Genomic DNA, 26,156 nt, shown 5'->3' on the forward strand with positions numbered 1-26,156 from the left:
TTTATATTGCAGAATTAGAACGGGGACTAAATGGCATCCAAAGGAGTCACCGAACCACAGTGTCACCTAAAATGATACCCCACCGGTTCATAACACGCACAGGAACGTGTTCCGAGGCAGTATTCATATGAGCTTTTTGGTTTGAAAGATAATTAAGTATATGGTCATAATATAGAAGCTGATGCTTTAGCAAAGGGTGGTGTACACCAACATTCATTGGTGGTTATACTTTTTTCTTCTTGAACCTCTTTGTAATCGTTCATGGGTGAATGAAATTCATAATAATTAATTTAAAAAAAATTAATCATATGGTCATTTGTATTCTGCAAAATTTTATCCAATTTGCAGTAAGCTTTCGCCAATCTGATAGGGCAAGCACTTATCCCAAAAAAAATCTGATAAGGCAAGTTCTCGGTCTATTCCATTCCCATGCATCCCTTAAATATAACATTTACATAACTCATACATGAACAATTTATATGATATTTGACAATGGCTTAATGCACTTAAACATGCATGCATATTCATTATCACACATATAATACCGCTTAAATGGAAGCTCTTGCAAAGCCTGCCAATCTAGAGCTGCCATTTCGTAGAAGAACCTGTGGGTCTCCTTGTTCAACCTGTGAAAATTAAATCACACTCAGTATCTTTTGAACCTTCAGAAATTCCTTATACAATCAATAGTATTTGACTATGCATAAAACACATGTTAAACACTACGTGCATCTCATTATCATATGATAAAATCACTGCAAATTTCCACAAGAAATCATGACTAGGGGGTCCACGAATAGACAAAATTGTTCTCAGTTAGGTTATTTGACAACTTAGTTGCACCCAACTTTACATGCTAAATGCAACAATAAATGTGAAAACTAGGTTGCCCTAATTCACTATTGTCTATAGGATATTGTTGAATTTCAATCTGTGGTTTCGGTTAGGCTCATGCTTGGGAGCTATAGCTAATTGGTTGCCAATTTGAATCCCCAGCATACTGACCCAACAAAGGAAAATAAATAAATAGAATCGAAAAAAATGGATGTGAGTTCTGAATAGAAAGAATCAACTTATAGTTGTGATCAGCGTCCTAAGACTCTGCATAATACAGCACAGTTACCCGGCCTCACCTAATGGGTGAGGCGAGTTGGGGCAAGTACAGATGCCCAACTAGATCCTGATGGCCCCTATGCGAGAAGAAGGCCGAGATCTGGTAATCCTTCTAGAATCTGGAAAGGCATCCAAGGCGTCAAAACCCTCTTTCTGTTTTACTCCAGGTGGCTGGTTGGATATGGTCGAAACACTAGATTCTGGTACGCTAAGTGGCTGGGAGATTATCCTCTTAAACTTTTGTTTCCAGATCTTTACAATAAGTCCAATCAGAAAAGAGCTATGGTTGCAGACATGGTTTCCCTTGTACATAGCAAACCTGTTTGGAATGTTACACTCTCCATCAGAAAGGTGAACCATTAGGTTGAAGCCCAATTCTTGACACTAATGGATGCCTTGTATTCTTTTGTTTTAACCCATGGAAGAGAGATACATTGATCTGGAGTCCTGGGCGTTAAGGATTCTTCTCTGTTAATCTCTATATAAAGAAATTTGGAAGGATAGGTACATTGGGGAAAAAAACATCTAGCCAAATTCTGGAAGTACAAGGTGCCTCTTAGAGCTAGATCATTCCTGTAGCTTTTTGCTTACAAAAGATTGCTCACTGTTGATCAACTTCGTAGAAGAGGAATGATTTTTACCAATGTCTGTTTACCTTGTAAGGAGGATGAGGAAACCATCGCCCACGTCTTTCATAGATACAAGTATGCTGCTGCCATTTGGGAGTGGGTTGACAGCTTGGCTGGCTGCACAACCCATGGTCTTAAGATGCCAATATTTTTCTTCAACAAGTCTGGAACCCCTCCTTTGCCTCGCTGGATCGTAACCTGTGGAGAATTACGATTGCTGCCTCTCTTTGGAATCTGTGGAAAGAGAGAAACTTGCTGACCTTCAAGGGTCGATCGAGAGATATTATCCCCTTACTCTCAGATATTCAGCGCTTGGTCATCATGCGGGCTTATGCTTCACTTCCTCTTACGGCTGTTCCTAATCTCCTTCTTTTTCTCCTCCTTCAAAGACTTACTCTTTCTTAAATATCGTCGACCGTCTATCCGACGTGTTTGGACTAAACCTCCCATAGGCTGGTTTAAATTGAACTTTGATGGGAGCGTTAGGGGGGCTCGGTCTGGCTTTGGTGGCCTTCTTTGATATCATAATGGATCTTTAATCTGGTCTTCCTCGAGCTCCCATTATACCTTTGAGATCAATGAAGCTGAGCTTTGAGCAGATAAAATTGGGGTCTCTCGTCTTGCCAAGTCTCACAGGAAGGTCATAATTGAAGGCGACTAGGTCAATGTTATTTTATGGTGCTCCCAACTTTGCCGGATTCCTTGGAGACTGAGTGTGATCACGGATGAAATTCTATTGACACTAGGGCAGGAACGTCTCTTCGCTCATGTCTATAGAAGTGCCAATTCTGATGCCAACTGTTTGGCAAAAGAGGCTATTGCTTGACTCTGGCCCGTGTTGGTGGCCGCCTGCTCATGGCCTTCTTCTTTTCCTTCCCTTCTTTTGTTTCTTCTTTTTTGTGCTTTTTTCTTTCTGTTGTACTCTTTCAATATCTTAATGAATATCGCCTTTCTCAAAAAAAAAGTTCGCATGCCCAACTCGCTAGGCACCAATAAAATAGATAAGAAAAAAGGTTAAAAATTCATCAAATATTTAGAAATACGTTATAGATGATTTTGAAGGTTTTTAAGATTATTTGGGAACTTTTCTTATCACATGATCTAATTTTTTAGTTTTTCCTTTTTTATATATTTTTCTGAAATATTCATGGTATAAACCAAAAATTTCAATGTTCCATCTTCTACAATTGTTTTTTATCTTCTATAGTTTTTAAATTATTTCTATTACTTCTTTTATTTATTTTTTGTTTTCAACTATTTTTACAATGTTTTACCTTCTTTTTATTTTTTAACCTTTTTCCGTAGCTTACATTACTTTAACTGAGTCCACTCAGACTCACCCAAGTAACTCACCTCAGTGGCGAGTTCCTGGTACGATGAGATTATAAAGACATTGATTGATGAACGTCATGGCAATATAAAGTACATAAATTACTAAATCAGTGTAATGCTAATTTTATCCCATTATAAATGAATAGCTATATATTTTGCACATATATGAGTTGACTTTCTAAGGTACACATTTCATTTTGAAACCGTTGGAGACAAAATGGAATCCAAGCAATTGAAGAACTATTCCAAAATAAATCATACTAGAATTTACCAAAAGATGAAAAAAGACTGCAATTTTTCCAAAAAAGAAATAATAATCCCAAATGACATTTGAGAAAGTCATTGAAGATAAAACAGTAGACAGCAGTCTCATATAATAACTCTGAAAAAATTTGAACATTACCAGGATTCCATGGTCGAGAACGAGAACGTTATCCATGTTCAAAACTATGGGAATGCGATGAGCTATGGTTATCACTGTGGTTCCATTGCATTCACTAGAAATAGTTTCATGTATTATTGATCCAGTTTGAGCGTCAATATTGGCAGTACACTCATCCAAACACAATACCTGCAAGAAGCAGTTTGCCTTTATTTTAGTATGAGATGCGGATAAAAGAGTCCATCAAAAAGATGTACAATATAGTGCGAATAATTCTAAAAAAAGGAACTTGTATTGGTACTAAAAACCTTTATTAGATAGTGTTAAGAAAATTTCTTCCGAGATGCTGATTTTGTTTGAGAACCATCTTTAAGAAATGACAGAAAGAATTAGTATATTGACTTTTTACTATCTTGAGTTCTTAACAATCCAAGGATGAAGTAAAGCAAGCATGATCGACGCAAAAAAAAAAAAAGAAAAAAAAAGAAAAGAAAATCTAGGTAAAACCTACGAATCAAAATTGCTATGATATAACACATAAAATCGAAAAACACATATTACTCATGTAATTACTTAATACGCAATTGTTAAATTATCTATTAAAAAAAATTTATGGGGATAAAAGTTATGGTTTATGAATTATACAAGTAAACTCATGCATAAATATTTTTTTAAAAAAGATTCATTTGGTTTTGGGGGCAATGGACGTTTTCCATTGAATTGCTTTCCCAAAGACCCAAACTAAATATCAAAATGGGAAAATAATCCCAAATTGCAAATAGTTGATAACATATCAAATATATATCATAAAGTATCAAAATAGAAATACAAAAAGCAAAGGCATCAAAAGACACTGTTAAAAAAAAAAAACCGGATAAAAAATATTGAATATATCAACCTTCTTGAAATGGAATTGATACCTGCCCAAATCAAAAAGTTTTGGTTCCCAAATCTCATCTTTTACAACCACTAGAAGCCTCAAAAAGATTGAGAATGAATATCCTTCAATTTTGTGAGCGTTCTAGGAGGTCGAAAAAATTTTCAATCTCTCTACAAATCTTCAAATCTTGCTTTTTTCAAGCTTTTTCTCACTCTAAACCTCACTAAAAACATTTTGAGGGGCAAGAATAGCCCCCAAAACTCTTTTACTCCCCTTTTTAGGAGGGAAAATGACGAGATTCCCCAATGCTTGACGGGCATTTTCTGCCCTCAGTCTCGAATGTTCGAGGAGGTGCCCGCCTTCTATGCCTCCTAGGCAGGCGTCTTGATGCACCCGTTTGGAGCATACCGCCTACTCCACACATAGGCAGTTTTGTCAAATGGGCCCCTAGGCAACAAGGCAGCCGAATCTTCTTTCATTGCTTAGGATGAACAAAAATGTATTACTAAGCAATAGTATTATCTACACGCACTAAAAAAAATACTAGTTGGAGTTTTGACAGTCACTGCCTCCATGCAAAATATGCATCATGAAAATTTGGTGGCCAATAAGGACAATGGCAGGCCTGTCCCCATGTGCAATAATTTTCAGATTGTGCTTTGTTCTTCACTTCTTTGCTACCTGTTTCAGCACTAATGATAGTGCGTGCAACTCTTAAGTACAACTCAGAATCTACGATGATAAATTGCATTTTTTGGACTCTAGATGTTAACATGTAGTATTGCTTGCTAAGTTTTTCTTTGTAATATTCGCTGAAGTAAAAGAAAGAGGTAATATGTCATAAAATATGTACCTTAGAAGACTTAAGTAGTGCACGAGCGAGGCATAAAAGCTGTCGTTGTCCAACAGAGAATGATACACCAGCTTCCTTCACATGAATGCCTAGCCCACCAGCTGCCTGTACTTCTTCTCTGATATGACATTTCTGAAGAACCTCCCAGATACTTGAATCATTTGCCACCTTAAAGGGGTCCAGATTATCCCTAACAGGACATAGTCATTTTCGACAAATTGCATTATCATGTATTTCAAGCTCTTGACATGGAGACACAAGGAAAAGATCAATGAAATCCAATCTGAATATAGATATCACAACTGATTTTCTCACTCACATGTTATAACAATGAAAATTAAATTGACAAGTCAAATTGTGAATCTAGATTTGAGCTCTAGTTTTTGGTTTCTTAACATGAATAGAACATGGAATGTAAATCTAGCTAAGACCTAATAGATACCTCAATGTTCCTTCAAATAAGAATGGGTTTTGTGGAACAACTGCTAGACGTGCGCGAAGTTCTCTAACTCCAACATTGGCTACATTTATTCTGTCAATTAAAATATGCCCTTCACAAATTGGTGTCAAACGAAATAGGGCATTTAACACGCTGGATTTTCCAGCACCCGTCCTTCCAACAACTCCAACCTGCAACGTCATCATCAAACATACTTTAAACTGATGGAAAGTATAGTGTAATCCAAAGAGCTACAAAAAAGCCAGAGTTCATTGAGTCATCACCATCCATCGAAATGATGGATGGTAATAGAGAGAGAGAGGGACCCACGTTTGGGTCGATGTCATATTGCGTTGGTCCTACTCCCTCCATCACAGTCATTTCAATGGACAGTCATGACCCAATGGAACTATAGTTTTTCCAATCATTTGCTGAGTTATACTATGCTATACTTTACAAGAATATGGAACAAAAGAGCACTATTTTGTAATTATGAATTGGGAAGCTTTGGCTTAGTGGTAGACATATCAGTTTGAGTGCGGGAGGTCCAGGTGTTCAAATCCTTAAAGTTTGTCCCAAAAAAAACCAAATATAGCTGACCTACCTTTGTCTAAAAAAGAATGAATTAGCAGGTTTAAATCTGTAATTGCCTCTCCATCGCTACTGACCTGTGTACCGGCTGAAATACAAAATGAAACATCTTGAAGCGCCAGTGGCAATGATGGCATATATCTCAGGCTGACATGATGAAATTCAACTTCTCCTTGTGAGGGCCAATCTGAATTTACAGATTGGCATCCCTGAAGGTCTTCTGGAGCAATATCCATGTACTAGAAAAGTTTTTTAGCATATATGAAATATATAATTGTGTAAATAAATGCTACAAGTCTTGCCAATACCTCAAGTACTCTTTCAACAGAAACCATTTCTTTCTCTGTTTCCGTAAAGCTTGTCAGGAAATTACTTAACAAAGATACAAGTGGTGCTGCATAGGAGAGAGCTAGGCCAACCTGCAATAATAAATAAATTATCAGGTGGAAAGTATTGGGGATTTATCATTCAAAGACAAAATGCATATAAACTCCATTGTGAAGCCACTATGTTAGACTATTAAGTAAAATAAATATTAATGGCAGTGAAGATATCAAAGAGACTTTTGACGAAGTGTGAAAAGCATACCAATCCAGGTGTGCCAAAACTGACAGGAAGACCTCCTCCTTTGCCAAGGACAGCAATGATGGCAATGAAAGAAACAACACATGCTGCAAGCAACTAAACAGTTCAAGTTTATTAGACAAACCTGGAGCATCGAAAGTTAATTATAATGCAAAAATTTCTACAGGAAAAGTTACTGTTCATCTTAAAAGAAGTCGAGGAACATAAATTTTTTACTACATAAAAAGTTACTCCATTTCAATCAAGCACTGGCCTGGGAAATGGATATGGGACAGGAATAAATGAGAAATAGAAGGTTAAGACTTACTTGGAGACGCAAAGAGAGCCAGCAACTAGCTGATAGCTCTGAGTAAGAAGTGCGTTGATTTAGCATTACATGCTTAGTGAATGTAGCCATGAACATTTTCTGCACAGGCCAAAGTTTGATGATTTAGCATGACATGCTTAGTGAATGTAGTCATGAACATCCTCTTCACAGGCCCAATCAGAACTAACTCAAGTACAATTTGGGGTATATGAATGAATCCTCTTGGCTGTCATAAACTCATAGTGCAACGATTCCTACATATGCTGCATCCTTCTCCATCACAAACCTTTTTACTGGGAGAGCTTCAGAAAGGACAAATCAGTTCATTTACTGTAGGTTTATATATGCTGTTCTCATATAACTAAGGGCCATTTGAAAGAAATACATGCACATAAGGCACTACAATAGCTCATCAGGAAATTGGTTTTCAACAGAAAAGCGTTCTTTACCAAATGATATCAGCATCATCCTCTATTGGAAATTGAAATCTATACATACTATGAAAAATACAGCACAACCAAGTGCTGCATACAGTTAGACCGGTTAAACATTTAACACTGCAGGACTGCTTTAATGTCAATGAGAAGATTAAATGCTCAATGACATAACCTGGGAGAATTCAGTTTGCCATTTCAATGAATAATATCCACACAATAAAAAACTTACTAGCTGTCTCACTAATCATGATTTAAAGACAACTAAGATGTGTATGAGAGGGAAAAAAAAAAGTCTAAGTATAATAAAAAGAACAAAAAATTTATTCATGTCACAAGAGTGGTTGACTTGAATTTCTCAGCCTAGGGAGATTGATAGCATTAAATGAATGTCTATTAGTGATAATAATGCTCCCAATTGAAATCTTCAAACATCAAAGTCTAAGAAGAGAATACTTACCCAGTAGAGTTGTCAAAGAAATAAATTGGAAATTGGTAACCAACTCATGACGGCATACTCCAATAAAGGTCTCCTGATTATTACCTCTGCCTTGAAAGCTCTTATACTGGAAGATCCATCTAATGCTTCATTGAATGATGTATAGATAGGAGAGCGAGAAACACTATCCAGCCTTCTCAATTCACGGGATGTGCATCTATAGTAAAACTGTAGCAAATTTTATTTTAAAGTGAAACCACAGTCGCCCTACACATCAAAACAGCTGAGGCTACATCTTGACTAGAACTACTGTTTACACATGAAAAAATTAATGAAGGCAACATTGTAACCGCTACTGTATCACAACGAACATCAATAGCATTTTCTCCACGATATTATATGGTAGCTAAGCTATACTTCTCTCCTAAATTTATAATAAAAAAAATTGAATTTCTGACAATTTGGGACAAAAGAGCAAAACAAACATACAAAGCATGCCAACAAGTTGAGAAAACACACATCCAAGCAGCTGTCAGAGTGATCCTGATTTCTCTCACTGTACCACACATCAACATTTTATCTAAAAGATAAAGGAAAGAAAAGAAAATACTTTTAACAAATTACATGGATGTCAAATCATCTCGATCGAGACATTGTTCCTCAAAGTTTCAGCCAAGAGATTACACATAGGTTATATTATTTACACGTTCTGAAAATTGAACCCTGATTTTGGAGATGCTAGAGGAAGCTAATTAGAGATCTATGAGTGTGATACCTGCAATTTCTTGTAGATATACCAAAGTGGCACCAGCAGTAAAAGGAAATAAATCTGCACAAAATCATCAAGGAGTTATAGCATTTGTAACAGGTTAAACATGTGATTCTAAGCTAACCTGGAAAGTTTATGGCATGCCTGCCAATATATTGTCTGGCCTTACCTGCACAAAGGACAAAACTGTTGCAATTCCCACAAGACTGAAGAAGTTTGCCAGGAGAATGTTGAGAATAAATGGAAGAGAATCATCAATGGTATATTGATCAGATGAGAACCTGCTGGAGAGTAACATTAAGATTGACATATTCTAGCATGTCATCTAATATAGCTGTGAGTTCATATTCTTACCTGTTAAGAATTCTTCCGCTTGGATTTTGGTCAAAGAAATAAACAGGAGCAGTTAACAGTTTACTCAGAAGGTTGTTATGCACCTGAAGTGCTGCCCGTAAACCCCCATAAGCAAATGAAAATGCTCTGATTAAGGTGAGAAGGGAGTTCATTACAGCAAATATGCATAAAACAGCCTATACAAGAATACATTTCATATGATTAGCAGAAGAACGAGATTTGGTATTTGTCATTATGTTACCTTAGATAAATATCTCTAGAGATTGTTCTGAACAAAGCAAATGTGATCCAAACAGTATAACTCATAAATAACATGGAGACTATCTCTTTTCACTTGTAAAGAACACAGCTCATGTGAGAATCATACCAGGTAGTAGTGCACTGAAGTATTTAGATTTGGGCTCTTGGAAGACGTATCAACCCAGTGCGACAGCCAGAAATCATTTCCATTGCGGGTGGATTGCATTAAGAATGCAGATAAACATATTATCGCAACAAGCCACCAGCTGGCAAATACTGCATAGTTTCTGCAAGATACATGAAACAGTGAGCTGATGCAGTAAAATAAAAACCAAAGGGATTCCAAAAGTGTACAAGGAAAATTAGTTCTCATGTTGCCCAGTTTTGGAAAGGATAGGGAAGGTACAGTTGTTAAAAATTATACAGATCTGAATATCTATGAAATATATAAGAAAAAAGAAAAGAAATATACAAACCTAATGAAAAAACAGCTCATTTTATTTCTAATGAAAAAACAGCTCACAAAGCTTCAACGCATTTTGGATATTCTAAAAATATTGAAATGCTGGCTCCCAATGGTTTCAGAACACAACATGAAAAATTGTCCATGACAAAATGGATAAGCTCAAGAACACAACATGAAAAATCCATTACAAATGGGTAAGATCAACTGCATGTTAGGTTGTGAAGTAAGCATGATATCCTTGTCAAATGACAGGCTTCTTCACGGGTATCATTTTTCCTTTTTTTGATTGATAGTATCCATCTACTTTAGAGGCATCTGGAAATATAAATATCTACTAGGTTTCAACAGCTGATTTCAAGTCCATGTGGGTTGGAGTTAGACTCACTTGTAGATGCTGTATTCAACTCTACCCTCTTTCCTTTGTTCTACTTCAGTTATTTGAGGTGGTTCATTCAAAGAATCAATATTACAGTCGCTCTGAGTTATGAAAGTAGCCTTGATTCCCTTTTTATTGCTTATATTGCTTCCTTCAACAGGAACACTAGAAGGTAATGAGCCCATGTCTTTCAGAGTCTGAAATTCATTGCACGGTGATACTAGGAAATCAGCATAGCGTCCCATCCACTTCATTTGCCCATTTTCCATAACTATAATCACATCAGCAGAAGAAATTGCCTGCAGAGAGTTAAAACATAGATCACATGATCTTTGCTTGCTACTTTTTTCATTTCAAGCATGTACCAGTCTGTGACCTGTGAGATGCATGGGAAGAAAAGTTAAGGATAGGGTGAGAAGAGAGTGAGGAGACAAAGGAGGGAGGGATAGGAGAAAGTAGTCAAATTATTTCCATCCACATCCCTATTATTTAAGTTAAAGTTCACACCCTTATTATAGTCTGGGAGTTTGAGGGTGATGGAGATGAGGATATAGTTTAAGGACACAATTGTTTTCAGTAATATTTAGGAAACATACTATTAAAAAATATTAAGGACACATTATTTATTTTCAAATCCATTTTGAACAATAATGAAGGGAAGGAAAGGGAGAAGTGTTAAGAGGAAGAAATAAACTAAAGATTGGTACAATCTAATTTGTCTTGGCAATAGACAATAAACACTCTCGTAGTTTAAAGAAATAGTATAGAGTTACTGTAGACAGATTTATTGTCTAATAGAAGGAACCATAATAATAGAAGGAACTATAATGAGAACAATTTGCAAATGCTTCAGAAAATAGTCACCTGAAATCACTCAGAAAAAAAAGAAAAAAATTCACCTGAATATTATGGGTGCACATAATTCGTGTCTTTTGTTCCATCAATGGACCAAGGATAGCATTCTTTAAAATCCAGCTTGCCACGTGTGCATCAACTGCACTAAGTACATCATCAAGCAAGTAGATATCCGAGCCGTGATATATAGCTCTGTACATCCATAGATTCTTACATGAATCAAACAGAATTGTCCTCAATGGTAGTGCTTACAACAGAGTCTCCAATAAATATCTTAATTGGCACATTACCTTGCTAGCATGAGACGAGCTCTCTGTCCACCTGATAAGTTGAGTCCTCTCTCTCCAATAAATGCTTGGTCACCTCCAGGCATTAGCCCAATATCAACATCCATGGCACAAGCCGTAACAACTTCATTGTATCTATTTTAGAAAGCCAAATTAAATAAGAAAAGATCAGGGCGGAAGTTTACTAAGAAAATTGTAGATCATGGTAAGTTGGTTCCAAACCTTTTTGCCTCATGGCCCTTCCCAAACAAGATATTATCTCGTACGGTGCCAGATAGTATCCATGGAACCTATGATGAAAGGAAATTGCACTCAAATGAACTAATGTCCACATAAATAAAAAAATTCTGGCCTTTTCACTAAAATACCACTTTGGCAAAGAACTTAAGAGAATATCATATCATTCAAGAAAGCTATTTTAAAATGGAAAATTTACATCTATTCTTTGAAATGCTAATCCCATCCCACTAGTGTCTCATTTCACCTGCCACCCAAACAAAGCGGTAACTAAATGCCAACCCTGCTCTCTCTCTCTCTCTCTCTCTCTCTCTCTCACACACACACACACACACACACACACACACACACACTCACACACACACACACACACTCACACACACACACACACACACACACACACAAAGAATAGCAGACAAGAAGTAGTCCCCCTGTTCCACCGGTTCAATCCGGTTCTCAGGAACCAAGGGATCGCCCTCTTCCCCCCGGCTCCTTTTCTTTCCCATGGAGTTTGTATGCTGCTCTGAATCAGGAATGGCTGATGTGGATCGGGTGATATGAGTAGTGGTCCTCAATTTAGGCTGCTATTCCGATTTTCCAAACATTGGTTTAGGCTCAACACTAATGTACTTTTATAATTCAATGATATTTTTTAAGTTTTCTGAAAAAAAGGTACTTTGGTAAATCAAATTGAAACCAGGTTTGTAATGGTACTTTCCCATAAGAGAAAAAAAGGAAAGATCCACCATTTCAGAGGAAGGATATGTGGACCTGAGGGGCATATGCTATGGAACCACATGAACGTACTGCACCACGAGTGAACCTTGTCTCTCCAAGAATGGCATTCAACAAAGATGACTTTCCCGAACCAACCTAATATAAAAAGCTAATCAAATTAAGAATATGAAAGCTTGTGAAGAACTGGACATGACATGAAAAACATATTGGGCATGGATTCAGGTCACATGGTTCAAATGAAAGGTACTTTGTGTCACAACCTTCAGGTTGTGTGTGTGTGTGAGTGAGTGTGAGTGGGTGGGTGCAGGGGTGTGTGCGTGTGTGTGTGTGTGCATGTGTGTCTATGAGAGAGAGAGAGAGAGAGAGAGAGAGAGAGAGAGAGAGAGAGAGAGAGAGAGAGAGAGAGAGAGAGAGAGAGAGAGAGAGAGAAGTTCATAAAGGTAGGGAACTTGCCTCTCCAATTACAACAACAAAGAAACCTCTAGGAATCTCAAAAGAGGTGAGTTTCAAGTTTTTCCCCTGCTCCTCCATTTTGCTGCTAGACCAAACACAGTTTGCATCTTGGAATACAATTGCTACATCTTCAAAGTTATCATCAGCAGAGTCTGTTGGGATGCAAATTGATGAGCATGCTGTCAACTGCTCTGTGGATGGTTCTATCTTTTCAGAATTAATATCAGGACAGGAGAGAAATTTGCTCAACCGCCTCGTAGATATCATGGCCTGAAATGTATCATATAAACACAGCAACTAAAAGAAGTCCCCTAAAATGATATATTCTATCATGAAAGAAATTTTGGACAACTTACATCAATCAACCCATTGATCACCCAAGGAAATGAATTTAATGGAGATATCAAAGTATTAAATAAAGCAACACATGTGAACACCTGAAAAGTAAAACGTAAAGCATTTCAATATATGAAGCTGGTGATGCATTTTACACAAGTAGCATAACTAGATAAATGTATAAGATGCACTGCTATTTACTTCAATTTGAATGTTTTACCGTTGCTGCAGTGAGTTGATTCCCCAGTAACGCGAAGAGGCCAAATGTAAACAAAGAAAACAGGGTTGGTGTTGTGGCCCAAAAAAATACACACCATGCATCCAAGTATTTCCGAGTCTGATTAAGGAAGACAGAATACAGGCAGGTATAAACAAAATAGATCTATCAATAAATAAAAAGTAAATAAAAAATAAAAAACACAATGGACGACATAAAAAATACTTCAAGGACGAATCTTACATGCACACATACACCCAAACATTTTGCCTATTAAAATACAGCTTGAATATGAATTTAGGACTTTTGATAATGATTGCACCATAACATACCGATAGGTGTTTCACTTCCATTTCTCTAGTTTCCATCAGCCTGTTAGAGAAAAGAAGCTCCCAGCTGTACATCTTAAGAGTTCTGATATGCATTAACAGTTCTCCTGACTTTCTGATTCTGTCCATAAGCAAGCTCTTCATTATAGAGTGGCAGAGGCATTGTATGTTAATCTCAGTTTCCAAATGAAAATAAAAGCATTGACCTGTGCATTGAGCAGGCTATATCAACTGAAAAACTACCACAACATTAATGTTCATAAAAATAAACAACCCATTTTGGTCAGATCATGTGAAAATTGATTGTCCATACAAGCATAAACACGAGCAGATTAAAAAATGACGTAACATAATGTGTATATTCTGAATATTTTCCATCAATATTGCTGAATAAAAACTCATGAAATAAATAATTAGCATTCCACAATGCGTTTTTGTTGCAGAATATTTATGACTACAAGAATTCCCGGTTGTTAGCATTCCTAGAAGTGCAGCTGTTATTGATGAACTCTATTCACAGTGAAGCTTTGATTGACAGAAGCATCTGACGCAACCTATGAAGAAATGGATAGGGAAATTTTCAACTAGGAACCTCCTAGGAAGTGGCTAAGAATCAACAGTTTCCAACCAAGGAGATCATTTCAGTAGGAGGTTTTGAGAAGTCACCAATCATCAACATCATTCAAAATATGTCTATAAATCAGCCGTGCATCCTATTTTCCTATTCGCAGTTTATTGGTTTTGCGGATTCAAATATGGCCGAGGCCTTATCTCTCCTCGAAGGCCTCAGATGTTTCAACTCCCCTTCCTTGATCATTGAGGGGTACTAACAAAATGTTCAGTCATGGGCCTTTAAAGCCTCACCTTGCCCTTGGATACAGGATAACATCTTTGCTGAAATCTTTCAAATTTGCAGGGATATTCACATCCCATGGAGGCATACTTGGAGGGAAGCCAAAGCCTCAGCCGACACTCTCACTAGGGAGGGACCCTCTCAGATGGAAGACTCTTAGGGGGACCTTTTGAGCAACTTTTTGAACCCCCAACATTTTGTACACTTATGGTTCTTGCTTTAGATGTATAGTTTTCTGAAATCCCCTACGGATTAACACAATTTTTTGGACCTCTCGGATTTTTGGACAAGGCACCCACATGCTGGGTGCCCAATCTACAACCTCTCTCTTGTATCTCTTACTTTTACTTACCAATACACTTAACACCTTCAAAAAATCAGCTGTGCATCCTTCTTGAGGAATAACATCATCAAGTGGAAATCATGATACAAGAAGCAAACTAGGAATCGCCCATTCCACTTGATTATACAAATATTTCATTGCACCAATAAGACATCCTTTGCTTGCTGGTGTTGAATATTGAATATAAATGAATCGCACTCTCCTATATCTTGGCTTTTCTAATAATCAAAATGACATCATAATTTTCCATATCCATGATATTTCTCCAAAAATATTATGCATGAAACATGGAGATTTTACAAGCAAGATCTGAAGCTTTTTGGATAAAAAATGACAATTGAAAGTGGCTCTTGTAGACATGGAACACATGTACAATCATATCCCAAGAGGAGATAAAATTTTCATTCTAGAAAGTCGCAAAGCACAATGAAACCGAATTTTTTTTAGAAGGAAAGAGAAACTTAACAGCAAAGTCGACTACTGCATCGTCATTGCTATGGATCTCTTTAAATTCCAGATTGTTCTATCTAAAAGAAAAGGGTAGTAGCACTGTAGTCCTTAAAGATTTTATGCATAATGCAACATGGAAGTAAAATTTTAAAGTTAAAAGAAACAAGTAGACCTTTCATCCTTGTGTTTCATCATGAGCTCTGTTGCCGCAGCAATCAATCCAGAAATCCACCTATTCACTGCAGAAAGAAATTTCAGTTACAGGTCAATGGAAATTTGAGGAAAACAACTTCACAAATGTAAATTGGTCATCCCAAGTGGAGAATGGGAAATTAACGCTTTCATGCTAGGATATATTTGATGGAGGTATGCCATAGAACCCCAATACACTTTTACAAAAAATATGAAGCCACATGCATTCACACACACACACACACACAAACATACTTGCTCAGCCCAGGTGACTTCATATCTCTACCTGGAATTAGCAAAATGGTTATAGCAATCCCTGAGGCAAAAGCAAACTTGACTTGCGTGTACAAGAGATATAATGCCACTCCAATTTGCATAGGTAGACTACAGAATATAAAAGAATGTCATCAGACAAAAGCATGTTAGAAAACACTCATGAGATCTAACCATAAGCAAAGGTTTTCAAGAAAATGTTAGACATGATGATAACCCGTTTCTGAACAAATGTGTTTTTGGGACTTAAAAAGCATGATAATGCAAACTCAAGGATATTTAGGTTATACAAAAAGCTATTACTAACCATGAGAATATTTATTATGAACATAGCATACCAAGGGTCACGTTAGTTTCATTCATCACAAGGAAAGAAATGCACCAACTCCTTTTCTGCATCACACTACAAGGAAATATAAATAAATTAAACTATTAATCTAACTAGTTCTCATTTTATATGGCCCACATCCAAATTGCATAAGTATGGCAGTAAAGGTGGTGGTTGTACTACTTCCATGTCATGTGTCATGCAAATCAACTATTTCTCCTGTAGGAGAAAGCTTAATAACTTCCCCCTATTTTCTTCTATTTTTTACGAAATCTTGTGCAGACCGAAGGCAGAGATGGAGACTTAGGAGCCTTGGGAGAACAATTACATTTGAATGAAGGAAAAATTAAATTCTGCTTAATCTACTCCCTGTACCCAAACTTCACAATATGTCAAGTGCACATGAACGTGAAAGTCATGAGAGAGCCACTGGTAGAATTTCAAATACTTGAGAAATTTCGTCACCAAAAGTCAAAAACAAATAAAGGCACAAACCCCATTAGGTATCAAACCTTGATCAGCAACAGTGGAAATGTTTGATTCGAATGTAAAAACTTGTCCTTGAATTGATGACTTGCAAAGAAAAGTATCTGCTAATGACCTACATAATCCTGATTCTGAAAGATTTCTAGTTGTGCTCCGCATGAACACTAGTAAGTCGAGCTTAAAACCGAGAACATGAAGACCTCGAGAGAGAGTTCCCAAAAGTAAAAAGGACATCTTCAGCCTATAGAACTAAACATATTTAAGCTATAAGCAGTTTATTTTGGTGGGAGAACGCCCAGCAGACTTAATGAAATTGACAACCAAATAAATGAAGGAATTTGAATGATCATAGAAACCCCTATTGTGCAAATTCACCGTTGATTTCACATATTAAGAATACATCCTAGTCGAAAGTTGCTCATATTTCAATCCTCATGAAATAACTCTCATCTCAGAATATTCCCTAAGCACAAACATCAGATTATTTTTTTTCATAAAATCATAATCACTGACTCTATTGAGTGATTGCTTACCTCCACATGTCATGGAAACTGTTGCATAAATTTACCGTTCGATCTGTGTCAATAGACATAAAAGTCTGAATTTCCCCCACCGAGAAAATGGATCGCTCTGCTAGGCTGGTAAGAAGGCACTACCACGAACATGAACATAGAGAATATGGTTAGAATTCCACATAGAACAAGATACAGTCAAAGTTCAAAATTCCATACATATAAGAAGAATTTCCTAGTTTTCATATAACAAACCAAATATATGCCTTCCAGGGAACATAGAATCCTGACAGATAAGATTGTAAATTATCTAATCCATAATGTTGAAATGTTATCTAGAAATGACATTACTCTGGTCATTTCATTGTAAAATTGTCAGTATACACTTTCATTAATTTGGTAAATGAAATCTAGAAAAAAAAACTAGGAATCAAAGCCACATGATGCCAAAGAATCTCATGGTTCTGGGGAAAGGTACAAATAGGTACAGCAATCCCAGTTTTACTAATAGGGCCAGATAAAACAACCATTGAACTCAATGGGTGAATAAATGCAACATCAGATTTCTGAAATTCATAATATAAACAAGGCTCCTCTGGACGCTGATATTCCAATGTCACAACAGAGAGTGTACCATTTGCACTGCTATAGGAAAATATTGATCATCGATCATCCTCCAGAATTTCATGTACATGAAGGACTTATGACTAAAAGAGTAGCCAACTTAGCAGAATCAGATTAATAGCAGATTCGCTAGGGAATTAGTTGAATGATATGATCTAGCACAATACAAGAAATGATATCCATTAATTCTTTTGACAGTGCATCCTTAGCTAGATTTTTAAGGTAATTAACCTCAGGAAACACCACCACTGATTTTTAAGGTACCATAGTTCTAGCTTTCTTGGCATCCACTTTTTATACACTCTAATCAGAAATACATCCATAAAACATGAACTATCAAAATTATTCTTGCGGGATTTGCTAGAAAACTGGCTAAGTAATTATAAGTCAAGTTGAAAACAATTGTAAAAATTTTCAAGATTCAATATTGTGCTTATGGAACTTTTGACATGAAAAGTTGCATCTTCAAAAAGTGTCAAAGACTATGGCTCTTGTGAAACGGATTAAGATGAAAATGCAGGTAGAAAAATGAGAATCCCCACTCATGTGACTCATCATTTTTCTAGTGGCCATGATCATACACAAAGGTTTCGCCTTCTCACAGTCTGCGCAAGCCTATAATCAATTTGTACTCCACCCACATGGGGCTTTGCCTATAACAAAAATATGTTGTTATCCTTTACCAACAATCTGATGTTATAACATTGATCCATAGTTATCAGGATTGGGATCGAATCAGATCCGGGATTGGAATCAGGACTGTGGAATTGTGAAAAGCAAGAAGCTCCCTATGGTAGCAATCATTTTTGTACACTTTGAAAATCTATGGATCTCCATCCCAAAGCTCAATCCAAACTTAATGGAGATCAAATTATAAGTTATACATGATCAAGTTCCATCTGATTAACGATCGAGGTCCTTGAGAGCACTCGTATACTTGTGATGAAGGGCAAAATTATTCTTATTTTTAATTTTTACTCAATTTCAAAGGATGTATATTATAGTTTTTGCTTTAGGGTTTATTTCTTGGGTTTTTTTGTTTTTTAGGGATTCTAGGGTTTTTATATTTTTTATTTACTTCATGAATACTATTCACAAGTAATGTAGGGAGGTTGATGCTAAAGATTCATCTTATTTCACTGATAAAAAGATTGATGATGAACACATATCCTATCGAGTGGTTGTGTATTTAGCAATGATTTAGAAAATGTCGGGTCGGCATGGAATCGTCCAATCTGACTCGGGAATCAGTCCACCCATTCCAGTTCTACATATATAGCGTAAAACTGCTGAGTCTAGAAGGGAACCGGCGGTTCCGCATGGTAAAATGGAAATTCTCTACAGTAAAACAGCTATCCAGACCACTGATTCACTGATCCATACCAGCTTTTGGGGTGCTTGATCCGGGTCACCAATCCGTTTTTTAAATCACTGATCTCTAGAGATCGAAAAGTTTAGATATTGTTATGAGGATCGTGACGAGGCCTTCAAGGTGGAAAAAAATCATAGGTTTAAGGAAGGATTCATCCTAGCTCATTTCAAAACTCGAGAGTTTACTGTTTTGGTTTTTTAGCCAATATTTGGTTATCTTTTTAGAAAGTTAGGAGAGGAAGGAAGATGAATAGGAGGCTTATCTTTAAGCCGTGGATAGGAAATTGAGATATCTTTTAGAAAGGCAGATTATCCTTTAGGAAAATCAAAGGAGGTTTAATATCGAAAGAGAACCTTTAAAAGCAAGAGGAGCTTCTCTTTATTATCTCTTGCCGGTTGTTGGTTGTCGGCGATTTTCAGCTGCATCAAGTTGTATATACCACGCTTTTATGCAATAATATTTTTTTTCCACTACGTACTTTACAATAGTATGAAGCTATACTGTATACTCCTACTATATTATATAATATACTACTATATTTTAAATTATTATTTGCAACTATATATTAACTATACTATGCCACATTGGCTAACGATACTACATTGCCATTCTTTGCTACTCAACTATGCCAAACCACTACACTATACTACAATACTAGGGAATCTGGATCCCATGTAACTCATAATTGTGATTCCTAATAAGAAGGATGGAGATTTCAAAGTTTAAAATTTGTGGAGGTAAATTCCCTTCCCTAGAGCACAAAAGCGAGATTCCAGAGCACAGTTGATCACTTGGTTAGAAGATCCTGGCAACTATGCATTGATCAATGACAAGAGTCCCTAATCATAATTAATTTGCATTTGAAGGTTGATGGAATTAAGTATCCAAAATGTTGAGTAGATAATACCATGCCAGATGACCAATCCAGTTTCATTTTTGTGACAATAGTAAAAGAACCCACCTTCAATCATCTCGTAAGAGTGAAAAGAAAAAAAGAAGATGTACCTGAAGGGAAAGACTTACAAAGCCAACACTATCTAATACATCTTACTCGTGAGAAGTACACTCAGGCACTGATTGCAGCGGTCATAGCTGATGTCACAGTGCAAAGAGCATTAAGGTTGAGGAAGAAATCTTAGAAGTTGTACATTAAAATAGAACAGAGATTCTGCGGTCTCATGTTATTATCATCTTTTATGGCAATTTTGTAAGGGATGTACTTCATTCTTGCACTTGCTACACATAATTTGACTAGGAGATAATCCATTTTATAGTATTAATTGTGCTAAGTGTCGCATATTGCAAGCTTTGTAGAGCAGAACCCTCTGCCAAGTGACAGTAAAAATATATGCTACATGTTGCTGGAAGCACAGATGTAGGACATGTCAAAAGAGGTTCAGAAGCCAAACATCATAGATGAACAAAGGTGCATATAGAGGAATAATTTCATTTTAAACAATCATTTTATGTAAGGGCAGTCCAAACAGAGAAAAAATACTTTAGCGCCTGTTTGGACAGACCATTTTCTTAACAACAAGTCCATTTACTAAACCATTTACAAGTGCAGAAAGAAAAGCCACCAAAAAAAAAAAAAAATCTTGTTTAATGGGATTTTGAACAATCCAAAGGCCTATTGTTCACCTGGAGAGATGATCAGCTACTTAACAAACACTGAATGGAAATTAAGCAAGCCATTCAGGTTATGTAATGATTCTCAAATAGATTATTCCTGTTGTAGCACTGAAAGAAGTCTCAAATAGATTATTCCTGTTGTAGCACTGAAAGAAGTAAAAGATAAAAATGAAATGTTGGTGGAACAAAATTTCCTGAGAATAATTCAAATAAAACGTCTATTCAGGAGAGTGGAATATACAACTATACAATAATTTTGAACAAAATCCATAAAACCTGCAGAAGAAACCCAATTACCTTCTGATAAACAAGAGTCATTATACTGGCACGCAGTTTCAACTTCAGCTTTGAAAGATGATAGGTATATTGTGTATCAAGAAATGACCTAAGCAACAAGAATGTTGACACCAATGACCAATCATCGTTCGATAAAATATAGTAACAGTAACTAATTTTTTTTTTTTCTTTTTTTGGGAGGAATAGGCAAAACGTAACAGTAGCTTAAAGTTATAATGACATATAGCAGGAACTATATTTGATCCTCATACAGAGATGCATGTTTTCAACATTCCTAAGGCCCAAAATAAAAATAGTAGGTCAATATTTCATGATACAATATAGACAATGTAATCCTGCCATATTTCAACTGGAGCTTTCAAATTTAGAAATATTTTCTCTTGGCAGTTAACTTCCCATAATGCAATTTCCTCGCTAGCACTTTTATCTAATATTGCCATTTCTCAACCACTATCATCCCTATACCAATATGTTATGCCCCAGAAGCACACTTACCCTCATTCACTATTACGTAAACAGTGTTTCCTGTTAGATATCAAAGCAAAACTGCCTTTATTTGCTAGGTTACATTTCTAAGGAATCTAAGGTCTAGTGATGCTGCTAACTCTAGTTTCATACAGCCCCACTATTTTCTCTCCACCAATGCATCAAGAAGTAGTAGTTTAATATAAATGATATCCAATTTGAATTAAGAAGTTATTACTTGAGGATGGATGTCAAACCCAAACAAAGAGAAAGGGAGTAACCATCCCATTGCTCAGAACCTGAAATTAACAATTAAATAACAAATAAATACAAGTAAAAAAGGTAAGATCATCATACCAATAGAACATATATAAGATCACAATACAATTAGTCAACACATACACCTCACATTCTAGCAGGTATAATTTTCCAAGAGCTGAAGAACAGCTGCAAACTACTAAAGCTCATAGATGCAAGTGATACCTTGTTTTCAAATTCCAACATGCATCCATAAATGAAAAAATTTGTTCAGTGAAAGATAGAAGAACCAGGGTTTATTATTTGTTTTCAACTAGTCAGACATGAAACACGTGCAGCTGGAATTTCAATCTTTCTTTGCACATCCCAATAAATAAAGAGTTAATGTCAAAATTTACACCTTTCTGAAGAAACCCTATAAGTTTATTAAGTAGCAATGGTCCGGCAAAACCAAGACAATCATTTACAACCTGCAAAAGAAAACATCTTATCATTAAATGCTGGAATTCATAACTAGAAGAGGTGTTTTTTTTGTTATAACATAAAAGACATTCCTAGTCTTGTTTCACTGCAAAGCAAAAGAGATAAATCATGAGTCTTAGACTAATACAGATCACTTAAACGACATCAAAGACATGCAACAGAATCATGAGAAAATTAGCATTCATATTCCTCACCTTCAGGAGGCCCAGCAGCAAGTATGGCCAACCATATGCATAACAAATAGCTCTGAAAAGTGATGCCTGATTGAGATGTTTTCTTTGTTCCAAAGACCAGCATTTCCGCAGCATAGTATGGCACAATAAAGGATCCAACTCATTGGGCAAATGCATCAAATCCTCAAAGTCAAGTTGCTTAATTGCACCTTGTTTCATAATTGGATTAACAAAGCTGAAGGTTATAAGTCGCCAAAATTTGATGCCGTTCACATCCTACATTAGGAATGACAAAAGAAGTCTCTATGTAAGGTAAATAGTAATTACTAAAAAAGCAGACAAATTGAAGCTGAAGCAAAGAAATAGTGGGACAAAGTTGCAAAGAAGTGTGGCTATATTTATATATTCATTGCAGTCGTCTTCTTCAATACATGTTCATTGTTCATATATAATCAACAGAAAAGAGAAAATGTTTGCATTGCTATTTACAAACTACACATCTCAGCCATAACAAACATTGAAGGGCAAGACACGAAAGCCTCCAGGAAAATGCCTTCCAACTTAACTCATCGTATTGAACTCTTCTGAGCTTATAAATTCTGGTTTTCATATCTTGCATAGCTTTTCCTAGTTCCCTTGCGTAATTGTTCGGAATCTCTATGCTCTTTATGCACCATCATAGAACATGCTAGTTCACAGTTGAGAAGCCTTCAAACTACTTTCTACCACTCCAGCGTAAAGGAAATGGACATGGAGACTGAAATGTCAACCAATAGCTTTGTGCACTGTGTTCCATACGATGGGGCTGACTTGGGATTCCCCTTCGCACCATTATCTGAAAATGAGACAAAATGACTACGAGACTATTCTTTGGCTCAATCTTACCTCTCGTCATACAGTTTTCTAAGCTACTCAGTGGTTTCATATATTCTTCAATAGGGATCACAATCTGTTCTCTGCTTGCAGATCAATGAAACATTACCAAAACCTGATAACTTTATCATATTTCTTACGGAGTCTTGTCCCATTGGGATATCCAATAATGCTAGACAACTACTAAGGTTTCAACCACATTGGCACTAATCTGACAAAGATCACACAAGTGATTTCTTCAAAAACCAACAGTCTGCCTCTAATGAGGCTTAAGAAGCCTGTAGAAAATGACTATTGTAAGCACTAATGTGCGCCTGTGCTGTATGCTTCATTAACCTCTTCAATTTGACCAAGGAAAGAGAAGTGCTTCAGTCACTTGGATGATTCAGGAGATGAATTTGATACTTTAATTTATAATTTAAAAATGCATAAAAATTACTAAAGAAATATTGAGGATGTTAGGAAAATATTGGACCAAAGGTTGAATAGCTAAATTATCCATATTCATGATCATCAAAACATAGAAAATTTAAATGCATACAACATTGATGATCATACATTATAGGTTATTTGGCCAGAAAAGGATGACTCTGCATTTCCATTAGCATATGTGAAATGAGAAATAACTGCAAAAGAAGAGCTAAAAACAAAAAACATTGCCCTTCCCTAATTTCGTATTTTATCAACATCATCCATTGGGTCTTGTTGTTCATCATTGGCACCCTCAAACTCACCACCACATTGAGATGCCAACTCATAGCCATCCTACTCTTATGCCTGCTCCCCTCCTGAAATGTTAGGTCTTCCACTTTGAGGTCTCTTCAAACCACTCAGTACCATCAACACCCTCTAGTTTCACGAGGCTATCATCAGTTCATCACTCCCTTTGCTAAAGTTCTCTATACCATTTGAACCTTGAACACCACTTTAACACATGATCATGCAGGGTCACTAGGTTTAGAGGGAGAAGACTAAAAAACAAGGAAACAAAAGAGACTTTGAAACTGAGCATCTCTTAAAAAAGACTAACAGCAAAGAAAACAAGAAAGGTAAGGTTAATGGTTTCTTACTGCACATGTTTTGTTTAAAAGTGTAGAATGAAGTATCAATGCCCATAAAATTCTTCAATTACATTCTCACTCTACCTAAGGAAGGCTAAAGCAGGCCATTTTGTCAAAAGTAAACTTCTTTAGCGTTGCTTTGGGAACAAATCAAATCATTCAGCCTCTTCAGGGAAGTGCAATGAAATTAATAAAAGAGGCTGTAAAAAAAAAAGCTCTCTCAATAACTTCCCATCGTTAACTTTTATTACTAAAGATATTCAAACATAAACATTCACTTAATATTATGCCATCTATTATTGCCATTGTAATATAGTAATGCTGTAGTGTGTGTTTAGCCTCATATCTGATGCAATTATATATACCCCTCACTTATAGAAAAGGCGGGGTTCCTTCATCTACACAAACAAAGACTCAAGACATAGCCTCTGAAGCACCTGGATCCTTCATTCATATAGTAACCCAACCATTTGTATAGAGTAAACATTCAGGATTATGTTGCAGCCAATTAAGGGGTTAATAAATTTACTGCAAGAGATATACCGGGCCATTCTTGCAATTTCCCTCCAAATCAACTTCAGATGAGATGAGTGCTTCTTCTAACGAATGATTGCTGCAAAATAGAACAAGTAAACAACGATATACAGAATTTTGGTAAGTATGAATAAATAAATGTAATGTGGTGCACAAGTATAAAGAAATTATACATTGTATGCCAGAGAACTTGGAGAAGAAACATGGACGAATGTAAAGCTCATTGCACAAGTGATATTCTTAGATTGTTAAAATCATAAAAAGCATAGAATTCTTTACATAAGCAGTAGTGTCAACATGAAGAGGATCCTAGGACCATGTATTTGCATCACTCCCAAAGAATGATTGGAATATGAAGCCTTGAAGCTACTCAAGCACTTACCCTCAAGTAATAGGTTCTTTCATCCTATACTCCATGCATTTATAAGATAATACAAATCATCGTTTTCGTATAAGAGAATGACAATGTTGTCCAAAAATAGTGTTTCATCAAAATTAACATCATCTCCCCTTAATTTTCATCAACAGAAAATGCACGACTTAATAAAGCTAAGCAATACCCATGTCTAAGATCAAGCTGGCCACCAAAAAACATCTAAATATTGGCTTCAAAGTAACTTGGCAAAACAAGCTGGACTTACAAAGGACAAGAAAAATGAAAAGAGCTTATGAAATTGAGAGAGACAGTGAGCGATCCTGACATCTGAAACTAAATAAAATTTCACGTTCCAATGCCATGTGAAAATTCTAAAAACAATTGATTTGATATACATATGGTTCCCACGTATGAAAAAGACAATGCAGCAAACCTAAGAAACACAATAAAAGAACAAAGAACAAAAAAACAAAGTTATTTATGGACATTACACAGAAGAAAATCCCATGTGAAAACAAAATAATCTCAAATTGTAGACAGTTTCTGCCCTAATCCACAGCTTCCTTGGTTTTGATGCTCTACTCATCTGATTCTAGTGCGGAGCTGGCTAAGAGGGCTGTAAACACCCTAAATTTGGATGGTAGTTTAGCAGATGCTTTGTAAAGTAAACCCCGGGTTTGCCCTCCCCCGTCACCCAAGCCAAAGTGACAATCCTTCTCCCATAGGATATTAGAACACCAAGACAAACATCAGAACGCATTAATTACAGAAGCACCCTAGAGAAGGGGAAGCCAACTACAGCACCATGAAGACATTTAACCCTATGAGGGACAATGTTAAAGGGAATAACATACAATCTTTTGGCACATCTCAAACATAAGAAAGTCTCAAAGTCTTATACCCAAAAGACCAAAAGGTCAACAGGTCCCC

The 26,156-nt window shown here is 36.3% G+C and overlaps 1 protein-coding gene across 50 annotated transcripts in view; it reads right to left on the reverse strand.

The window, feature by feature from the left end:
- Nucleotides 1-396: 396 nt before the first annotated feature.
- The window catches only part of ABCC13 (multidrug resistance-associated protein 11), a 29,562-nt gene continuing 3,802 nt past the window's right edge, over nt 397-26,156 (reverse strand). For 2 of the 50 annotated variants that reach the window (XM_020675244.2, XM_020675245.2), the window contains 30 exons: nt 24,860-24,929; nt 22,404-22,658; nt 22,127-22,196; nt 21,707-21,767; nt 21,004-21,091; nt 17,100-17,218; nt 15,766-15,863; nt 15,460-15,526; nt 13,645-13,762; nt 13,316-13,432; nt 13,116-13,196; nt 12,760-13,029; nt 12,340-12,441; nt 11,554-11,621; nt 11,335-11,466; nt 11,089-11,236; nt 10,199-10,488; nt 9,475-9,634; nt 9,108-9,283; nt 8,923-9,037; nt 8,760-8,813; nt 8,090-8,212; nt 7,112-7,210; nt 6,808-6,900; nt 6,528-6,638; nt 6,297-6,458; nt 5,632-5,819; nt 5,190-5,379; nt 3,478-3,645; nt 397-626 (listed from right to left, as the gene is read on the reverse strand). In XM_020675244.2, the coding sequence (XP_020530903.1) occupies nt 549-626; nt 3,478-3,645; nt 5,190-5,379; nt 5,632-5,819; nt 6,297-6,458; nt 6,528-6,638; nt 6,808-6,900; nt 7,112-7,210; nt 8,090-8,212; nt 8,760-8,813; nt 8,923-9,037; nt 9,108-9,283; nt 9,475-9,634; nt 10,199-10,488; nt 11,089-11,236; nt 11,335-11,466; nt 11,554-11,621; nt 12,340-12,441; nt 12,760-13,029; nt 13,116-13,196; nt 13,316-13,432; nt 13,645-13,762; nt 15,460-15,526; nt 15,766-15,863; nt 17,100-17,218; nt 21,004-21,091; nt 21,707-21,767; nt 22,127-22,196; nt 22,404-22,658; nt 24,860-24,929 (3,871 nt within the window). In that variant the 3' untranslated portion in view covers nt 397-548. Of the gene's footprint in view, nt 627-1,133; nt 2,725-3,477; nt 3,646-5,189; nt 5,380-5,631; nt 5,820-6,232; nt 6,459-6,527; nt 6,639-6,807; nt 6,901-7,111; nt 7,414-8,005; nt 8,213-8,759; nt 8,814-8,922; nt 9,038-9,107; nt 9,284-9,474; nt 9,635-10,198; nt 10,489-11,088; nt 11,237-11,334; nt 11,467-11,553; nt 11,622-12,339; nt 12,442-12,759; nt 13,030-13,115; nt 13,197-13,315; nt 13,433-13,644; nt 13,848-15,459; nt 15,527-15,765; nt 15,864-16,090; nt 16,156-17,099; nt 17,219-21,003; nt 21,092-21,706; nt 21,768-22,126; nt 22,197-22,403; nt 22,659-24,859; nt 24,930-26,156 lie in introns of those variants that run through there. The other 48 variants (XM_020675246.2, XM_088854662.1, XM_088854665.1 and 45 more) reach the window with 46 other exon arrangements.

Source organism: Amborella trichopoda, chromosome 12, assembly GCF_054954075.1.
Source record: "Amborella trichopoda isolate Santa Cruz 75 chromosome 12, AtrichopodaSantaCruz75HAP2 v2.0, whole genome shotgun sequence".
NCBI classification, from domain to species: domain Eukaryota; kingdom Viridiplantae; phylum Streptophyta; class Magnoliopsida; order Amborellales; family Amborellaceae; genus Amborella; species Amborella trichopoda.